At 33.4% G+C, this 10185-nt stretch overlaps 1 protein-coding gene across 1 annotated transcript; it reads left to right on the top strand.

The window, feature by feature from the left end:
* The first annotated feature begins 6161 nt into the window (after window positions 1-6161).
* Window positions 6162-7295, top strand: LOC137402762 (glycoprotein 3-alpha-L-fucosyltransferase A-like). Its single transcript, XM_068089268.1, has one exon. The coding sequence runs from the start codon at window positions 6162-6164 to the stop codon at window positions 7293-7295; it is 1134 nt and encodes a 377-aa protein (XP_067945369.1).
* Window positions 7296-10185: the final 2890 nt, after the last annotated feature.

The raw sequence follows: 10185 nt of genomic DNA, 5'->3' as shown, positions 1-10185 counted from the left end.
GTAATAATTGAGTTCTTGCAACTGTGGAGATCTCGTGCACACGTCAGTTTACTGCATCAGAAAAAGAGAATGGTGCGAGCACAAGTTATACAAACAGCTATGTTGTACAAGGCTGTATATAGCAATATAATGTTTGTGAAGTTGTCTCACATAAAAAGTGGCTGACAAAAGTGCTAAAAGGTTCCACTAGAAAAATCACAAACAGGTCAGCACTATGACTTTAGCTTTTCACAGCACAATTTGAGATTAAAAACAGCAGGGCACAGTAGCTTGAAAAATGTGGTGTATTACGAGTTAACAAATGAATACTGTTTGCTAACCTTAGAATGCACATCAGTAAATGGTTTTGAAGGCTTCGCTGAAACAGAGTTGAAAACATGGCATGGGAAAGTATTGTTCTATACAATAAATATACCAGCTGATGATAAAATTGCCATTTAACCTACTAGTGGCTGTCTATGGGAGATATATTTTTGGAGACACCTTTTTTAATGCTGAGCATCAACCTCTACTTGCAAACTAATGAAAAATTTGCAAAAAAAACCTAATACTACTCCAAGAGAATAGATTTGGTAAAAATGTAAAACCCACAATGTGTTTTGCCTTCAGGTCACAGATCCTATCTTTCATCATACCAATCCAACAAATTATCTTCCATAACAAATGTACGATTTTGAAGTTTGAAATGATTGTCATAGTGGCTCTTAAAGCATTTTGCCAAACTTATGGTTTTGATAAGCAAATTCCCCTGAAATCACATACCGTTATGCAACAGTATATCAGCATGCTTATTCTATTGCAGGTAGTTGACGACACAGCAATAACAATGTCTCATGGTTGTATTAATAATTCCCAACCGTCACTTCATTCAATTTCACCTATTACAGCACTAAATAATAAATTTCAAGAAAGACTTTGTCAACTGTTCATGAGGTTTTTGGTGCATAAATGTAATGAAATAATAAAAATAAAGTGAGTAGAGCATGGGTGTGATTAAATATTAAAGTTTTAAATACAGCACTTAAACATTTTAGAATGATTTTAAATTTTATTGTTCATTGTCTGTCTCTGTTTGAAATATGAAATAACTTGTTTCAAGACTGAACACACCTACGAGTAACTTCAAGTTGGCTAAAAGACTTTATAGCATTAAGTAGAGACTATGATTCAATCATATTGAAATCCATTACTTAGAGGAAGCTGTGGTCTGTTTAAAGGTTGACTTGCAACAAAATTCGCATTACAGTTCTTTGGTATCAAAATATTTACCTTGTCTTACTCTGTTGTGTTGTAGGTGCCAAATATGTGGAAATGTGATTACAAGCTCAAAAACGAAAAGCCGCCGTAGATTGGAATCTCTTTATTTCTCTGACTTAGTCATGAAATTTGGTTATCTTCTTGTCGCGTGATGTTATCCCATGAATTGAAAGAGCAATAAAAAGCTCAATATAAAACTTATCGTAGCACTAGTTTATGACAAACACTTTGGGTTTTACCGAAGACCCCGTATCAAATATAGATGCTCGCTACTTTACAGTTTTGTTTCGGTTTGGTTTAATTGGCAAGTCGTAATCTGATCATGTGACCCAATACTTCGCAAATAATTTTTGCAGCACTTTTTGATTATCACAGGTGACCAACAGGCTCATCATGATTATCAGACAATGATATGTACTCCTTCGAGCTAAGGCTAAAAACTTAAACCAATTTTTACGGTAAGTTATAAGATATCATTGCTAAAAGTGACAGCATTAAAATGACGATAAAACAGATGTGTAAGAACAATAGACCTGGTTTTATTGAATGCATGAAGTATATTTGTGAAATATTTTGACGAATAAGGTTGCATGAAAGTGTAAACAGAAACCATCTAACACAGCTACGTCGCATGTGAGCCGTTTTGGAAAGAGAATCCAAACTACAGCAGTCTGGTGTGACTGCGATTAACTGTTCGTTTTTGAGCTTTTAAAAGCTTGTAATCACATTCCCACGTATTTTGTACCTACAACACAACAGAGTAAGACATGGTGAATGTTGTGATACCAAATAACTGTAATGTGAATTTTGTTGCAACTCAACCTTTAAAGTAGTGCCAGAATGTGAAATATGATGACAGACTATTTGAAAGAAACAGCATATTGTGGGATCATAAAATACAACTACTACTACAAAACAACCCATTAAACACTGCAATACATCAACAAGCAAACATGAAAATCTAGAGCAATTGTGGTGCTGCTAGAAATATCAAGCATGGGAGTTGTTCAACCATTGCAGCTGATGTGAATATATATGACATCAGTAGGATTCGGAGTTGTCTTTTCTTCATATTATAAAACTTATGAACAAAAAGCAGCATAAAACTCTAACTAGATCATGATGATCATTGAGCATCACAATTTCATATGAAAGAGAATTACATCCTACAGCAATTACCAATAGATGACAGAGTGACAGGCACAAGCAGAGGTATGTCACCAACATTGCATGAGCCAGTCAGATTAGCAACTTGCCGAAGCACTTTATCAGTGAACAAACTCTGAATCAACAACCAATCATCAGCGAAACAAGTATTTACAACACTTTATTTAGCATATTGTAGATATAGTTTATAATATAGTTTCATTATTGACAATGTAAAGTTGTATAGCAACAGAAAAATATGACATAATTATTCATGAATTCAAATTTTGTATGTTATTAAAAAATATTCACGAAACCGCTGTGAAAAAAATGGTTTAATAAGTACTTTTATCCTTGTATAGAGAACCAGCTAACTTGACACCAAGACCATTTGTATTCGAATGACACAATAACAGGTGACATAATGAATGACGTAATGAATGAAATAACCACTAGGTAATAAACACAGAGACAGCAATCCGTGAGACAGCCATTATACTTGTACACAGAAATAAGTAATAGTATTACATGCAGTACACAAGAGTAAATGATATAGGCTTATAAATTAATACATTCACCAATTAGCTTACTATATAAGCATAGGCTACAAAATAGCATTAATTTAAATTTAAGCATGTAAGTTAGCTAATTGATAGCATTTTAGAATAAAACTCACTGAAAAATTAATTTCACAATTTCACTGCTGAGAGTTTTTGAGTAATAGCCAATTTTGCACAATCTGTTGATCCTAAATTTGATAGATTCGTTTAGTACTTAATTTTATGGCAAAATGAATTTTAGTTTTTCAGTGTAATAGTAATTGTGATTGTTGTCGATTACCAACTACATTTTTTACCCGGTGCTGATCTAAAACTTTACTTACGTTTGCACACTAAAATTAGTAAAATTATGTTATTGTTGCAATTTTAGTACAGTAAAATGCAAATGAGTCGGCACATGCTGAGTTAGCAATATTTGGCAAATATTACTACAAAATTAAAAATTAAAAGTAAACAGCAAAATAAACTAAATTAAATTAAAGTTCCTATGCTCTCTGTTTAATTATTGATATTCCAATGACAGCAACTACAACAACCTAACAATGGTACAGAAATATATTAGAATGAAATGTAAAAATTTATAACAATAAAAGTGATGATGTATATACAGTAGCAACCTGACAGAGATATGAGTAGACCAGGATTAGCCCTCTCAGGCTGAATCTCCAATTCTTCGGTCAGAAGTTATTAACCTCTCAGCCGATTCATGAAATATCAAAAGGTGAGTCTTTAAATGACTTGTTCAAAATTGGTTTACTATATTGTAATTCTATTAAAGTATTCCAAAAGTGCACAGTATAAGCTTTTTAATGGTTACCAGAACGTTATACAGCTGAAGCTAGCAAAACAGACCAATGAGGCCTCTTTTTCTTGGTGTAGGAACAATCCACTGTATAAGTACAATTCAATAATTGTTTTACAGCAGTAAAATTATAACTCCACTATCATATTCCAGCTGTACAGTTTTACTATTTTGCCACGAGCTTTAGATAGGTTTCAAGAGCAGATGTGATTATAGGATTTATTTACAGGTAAGTACTAGACTTTGAATAAAAAGTGAACAAAATATAACATATTGATGAGAGTTTCTACTATCTGAGTGAGTCTGACTGCTGTGAGAGTTTTTTAAAGTCGTGTAAACCTGGATGTAATATGATTTATTTTCAAGCAGTCTGACTACTCGCTGCTAAATTGACAATAATAATTTCTCAACGACAGCTGAATACAATCAAATGTTGATTAACTATGTTTTACATCATCACAATTATCTAGGCGTGTAGTTTATGTGTCTTTAAAATCTGTTTCACCGCTCATTCTAACAAATCTTTTATACAACCTAAACTTACAGCTTTCCAAGTCGGTTTGATTTTTCATGCTTTTACGAGCTAGTAATTTTTTAATCATTTAGTGATTTGAGGCAAATTTTGTAATTTGCTCATGAAAAGTTTGTTATTTGTACATAGCTACAATACTTTAATGTCAAAATGCAGCATGAGATGTCTTCTTCCCAAAAGACAAAATTGAGACCAGAAATTCCCCTGTCATACAGCCCACGACCAAAGTGATATTGGAAAAAAGAAAGGGTACTGATGGTTGAGAAATGCAATATTAGCAGTCAAATGGCAGTGCAATAGGATAACTGCAATGGTAGCTGCAATGTACAGGGTGTTATTATGTACAACAAATAGCAATAATGAAAGGAAAAGATTATATGTTTATATCTCTCCCTTGCAATAGGAGAAATGCAATATTAGAAGTAAAATGCACTGGTATTATTAGAATAACCAATATTATTAATATAGTAATACAGTAATAATAGAAAACTAATGCACAATTTTGTTTACATTTCAATACTTCATAGCTAACAATATCAAGAAGCTGTGATACTTACATAGATTTTTAGAAAATCTATTTAACAAAACTATTTAGAAAAAATAATAACAGTAACATATTGCCGAACATCGGTCACTATATACTTCGATCTTGTAAATTCGAATGCTTATTCGTATAAATAAATCTTATAAAATCGATTAATTATTCTTATAATTAAATCTTATAAAATTGGATTATTATTCTTATAATTAAATAATGTAATAATCTAATAAGAATCGTTAGAAAAAAAATCATTGTCATTTTCTTTACTTTCACTGTTTTGGACATCATTTAGAATACCAAAGTAATCATAAGTGTCCAAAGTGTCAGTTACTTTGAAATCGGCAAAAAAGAAACGATAACTTTTCAGTACTTCTACGTTAATTACAGAAACCTTCGACAATTAGACAATGCTCTAGACTGGTGAAATATGCACATTTTTTTGTGAAATGCGCACAACTTAATGGTTCTATTCTCTGTCGCTCAGTGTTTCGATTGCCGGTCTTAATTTTAATAAAAATAAGGCTTGGCAAGTTTTAATAACAATTTTAGGGCGAATTAATTTGTCTATTTATGCATAATCCGATCAGATGGAAAGGTTTATTAAATTTTCTACAAATAATAAAGACTTAGTAACATATTTAAATAGGTTTATATGTGTTTTGTACCGTTAGTATACTTAAACGACTCTATCGAAAAACGGTTAAATTTGTTGATGAGAATTCGGTGCAAGGGTTTACGACGGCTGTTGATGAATAATCTTGGTGAGTTGTGTGCACATATGCATTTATCACAAATCTCCCAAACAATTGCTTCGCTCGTGTTTGGTCGTGGGATAATATTAATAGAAAAGTAGGTAGGGGCTGTTTAGTAACATTGAGTCTATTATTTGTAAAAAACCAACTGATTAATTGAGCTTGGATGCACACAATAGAGTTATTTATTTGGACCTGTCTATGTTAAAAGGCAATATTCAGTTTAGACTTTAGAGTAATGAAACCCTAAAGTTGTCAATGGAAGGAATATTGATCCATGCATCAAGTGATCCCTACGCATCAGTGTATATATACACACCAACAACAGGATTGTTAATGGTGGCTCTCAGGAGGCTTCTTTTATATTCATTCAAAGACTTATTTCATAAACACTGAACCTTTTGTAAATAACAAAGAAGCAGTTTTGCTTGAGCGCTTTTGTAAAGGCAGTGCAATCAAATACGTAAAGTTGCTAGTCTAGTAAACTAGCCTCAACTGCTGAACGATGAACAACTCATCAAAGGCGTTCAGTATTATTGCTCTCTCTTTTATTGTTTATATCATAGCTATCATGTACGAAAACAGAGAAAACAGGAAAAAGTTCTTTCAGGCAAAGCATCATCCAGTTGACAAATGGTTTTTATCTAAGAATCCAAAAATCCTTCTTGATGGTGACAGTTCAAGACATTTTTTTCCGAATCAAATGTCAGAAACGACCGAACTTGGTAAAACAAAATTAATAGTAAGTATAGACAGCGGAGGACCATGGCTGCTTCCAAGGATTCACTTTGGTGGATGTGAGTATTCGAATTGTGATTTTATCTACAGTCCAGATAACATCAGTTATGCTCAGCAAGCCGATGCGCTTATATTTGTTCCAAACACTACGCAGAGTTTGTTACAGTTTCCAAGAGCTATCCGTCAACGACAACTGTGGTTTGTAGCAAGCATGGAGCCGCCAGCTTACCCTTGGCATAGATTCAACAAAGTTGTCAACAACTTTAATGGAAGCATGACCTACTTACGCAACTCCACACCTGCACAGTTAGGTTACGGACGAACAAAACAAGGGCGTGCACCTATTCAGCAACAACCCACTATCAACTATTCAAAAAACAAAACTAAAGGGGCATATGCATATGTCTCTCACTGCAAAACAAGACAGTATGACAGACTTTCCTTTATGAGGCAGCTAAAGAAGTACATAAATGTAGACATATTGGGTGGCTGCACCAAACAAATACTTTGTCCAAAAAGAGGTAACAAAACATGTGTGGCTGACACACACTATCCTTACAGATTCTACTTAGCATTTGAGAATTCCTTATGTACAGAGTATATAACTGAGAAATTCTGGAAAACTTTGAAAAGTGAAGGGAATTATGTTCCCGTTGCTCTCGGAGGTTTATCAGTGCAAGAATATACTGACATTGCTCCTCCAGATTCTTTTATTCACGTCTACAACTTCTCATCAGTAGAGGCTTTAGGAAAATATCTCCAGCACCTGATGACAGATGATGCTGCCTATAACAGGTACCATGAGTGGCGTCAGTATTATTCAGTTTCATCAGTAATCGGGCAACCTTGTAGCCTTTGTAAAAGCATCAATCACCCGGAGTCTCTCCACGCGGAACAGAATAGGCAATTTGCTGATGAAAGGAATGATGAAAATAACTGCAAGAACTTGTCAATACCTACCAGTTAAATCCAATATTTGACAATCCACATACATAGGAATTAGCAGACACATGATAATCATGATTTTAATCTCGTGCTAATGTACCTTTGTTTACCATTAATTCTACGCTTATAACAGTTTTTGCTTTTTGGACATCTAAAGGTTGTATCAAGTGAAATTTGTCGCAGTGATGAGTTTTTATAGCTGTCTCTTCGGTTTAAGTTTTAACATACTGTAGCAGATCACCGGTTACTACGCTTGTTCCTCTATTATTTGGCGTTGAGACTTTTATATCCAGAACTTGAGTAAAAGCCATGATAAAGTGTCTTTTTAACTTGTTTTGTTTGTTTGTTTATTTATGTGTTGTAACATAGTGTATTGTTTCTTCTCTAGTGTAAAATACATGTAAAGCTTACTGGTAACTATGCAAAAACCTGTTTAGAAAGTGAATACAGTCATACTTCGACTTACGAGTCTAATGCGTTCCGAGACTGAGCTCGTATGTCAATTTACTCGCATGTTGGTGCAATTTATTTATATATAGAGCAATTAACTATATATTGATTGGTTTCCGTACCATAAAAATGAAAATAAAACACTCAAAACAAGATATTGTAACAGAAAGAACATGTTGGTTATTTTCCTAACTTACACATGCTTTCAAAAAGCAACAAATAAAGAATAATGTAAGGAAATGTGATTAATTAAAACTTACTGGTAGTTATGCCAAAACCTGTTTAGAAAGTGAATACAGAATTGTCTCAATTTGAATAGATCCTTATCAGAAGGTTTAAACTGATAACTTGTATTTAATGAGCAAAAACAGTCATCTTCCATAATTCTGACATTTACCATCTTATAAAAAATTGCATATACACTAATCATACAAAGATACATGTATATCAGGAATAAAGTTGTAAAAAGGGTAAGAAAGTGAGATATGATGTATATACGTGTTGTTACCTGATGGAGACATGATAAAAGACTCAAGATTACGACGCTAGAGAGGTGATGAGTTACTCAGCACTATGAGGCTATTTATTATTGCTTTAGAGTACTGAAAGCTGCAATAAAGTTATCACTGAAAATAATCTTCATAAAAAATAAAAATTATCCAGACGCATCAGTACACATACACACCAACAACACACTCATTGAGATTAACCTTTACATCTCTCACCTGAATCTTTCAAGGCTTTATTATAAGAATCATAACCCTATCATATTACCTTTTGTATGTAACTTTGCCACAATTGAACATGGTTGAGCGCTTTTGTAGAGGCAGTGCGATCAAAGACATAAAACTGCTAGTCTAGAAAATCAGCCTCAACTGCTGAATAATGAACAGCTCATCAAAGCATTCGTTTTTCTTACTCTCTCTTTAATGCTCATGCTAACAAATATTCATACAACCTATACTTATAGCTTTCCATGTCGGGTTGATTTTTCATGATTTTAGTAGCTAGTACTTTTTTAATCATTTAGTTATTTGAAGCAACCTTTGTAATTTGCTGATAAAAAGTTTGTTATATTTGTGTACATAACTACAATATTATAATTTCAAAATGCAGCATGAGATGTCTTCCTCCCAAAAAACAGAATTGAGATAACATTAATAAAAAACTAGGTACGAGCTGTTTAGTAACACTGAGTCTATTATCTTTTAGAAACCAACTGATTAGATGCTTGGATGCACACAATAGAGTTATTTATTTAGGCTTGTATAGGTTAAAAGGGAATATTTAGTTTAAAGTAATGAAACCCACACTAAAGTTATCAATGAAAAGAATCATAATCAATGTATCAAGTGATCCCTACATATTAAGTGTATAAACACAACAACAATAGGCTTGTCAATGTTGGCATTCAGAAGACTCTCTTTTATATTTATTCAAAGCCATATTTCATAAACACTAAACCTTTTGTAAGTAACTCACACTCAGTTTGCCTAATCGTTTTTATAATTATTCAAAAACGCTTATTTCCGTAACGCTGAAACTTTTGTAAGAAGCTTAGAAGCGGTGTTGCCTAAGCGCTTTTGTAAAGGCAGTGCAATCAAATACATAAGATTGCTAGTCTAGTAAACCAGCCTCAACTGCTGAGAAATGAACAGCTCATCAAAGGCGTTCAGTATTATTACTCTCTTTCTTTTATAGTTTATATCATAGCTATCATGTACAGAGACAGAAGGGACCAGAAAAAGTTTTGTCATGCAAACTATCAGCCTGTCAACATATGGTCTTTATCTAAGATTTTGGATAATCCTCTTGATGGTGAGCAAGCATCATCATCATCGATAAGTGACTAGGTTAGCAATCTCCTAAATTGCACAGCAACACAGAACACCAGCAACCATCATCTTCAATAAGCAACTAGGCTTGCAACTTTTTATATTTTTACTACAATATTTAAATGTCAAGTTAAAGCATGAGATGTCTTTTTACCAAAAAAACAGAATTAAGCTATCAGTCAATGACAACTGTGGTTCATCGCAAGCACAGAGCCTCTAGGGTATCATTTGCATACATTCAACAAAGTGGTGAGCAGTTTTAATTGAAGCATGACTTACTGCGCGGTTATTTTATGAACGCACAAAGAAAACGTGTACACCTATTAAGTAACAATCAACTATCAACTATTCGAAGAATAAAACTAAGGGGGCATATTCATACATCTCTTGTTGTGATACAAAACAGCATGACAGGCTATCCGTTACGATGCAGCAAAAAAAGTACTTACCGTATAACCTCTAATATAATGCCACTTCTATTTTAACGCCACTTCCAATTGACCGCGACCCTGAGAAAAGGGTTAAAAAATAGGGCGCCACCCACTCTATAATTGAATGCCACTTCCATTTGATCACCAGGTTGACATTATTTTATCTTTATGAGTCCATAATATCAATTTTTCAGTT

Source organism: Watersipora subatra, chromosome 8 (assembly GCF_963576615.1).
Source record: "Watersipora subatra chromosome 8, tzWatSuba1.1, whole genome shotgun sequence".
NCBI lineage: Eukaryota > Metazoa > Bryozoa > Gymnolaemata > Cheilostomatida > Watersiporidae > Watersipora > Watersipora subatra.
The sequence above is the reverse complement of the archived record's forward strand: the minus strand, read 5'-3'. Positions and strand labels throughout refer to the sequence as shown.

Coding starts and splice junctions, on each gene's coding strand:
- LOC137402762 (XM_068089268.1), top strand. CDS start 6,162: ATGTACGAAAACAGAGAAAACAGGAAAAAGTTCTTTCAGGCAAAGCAT.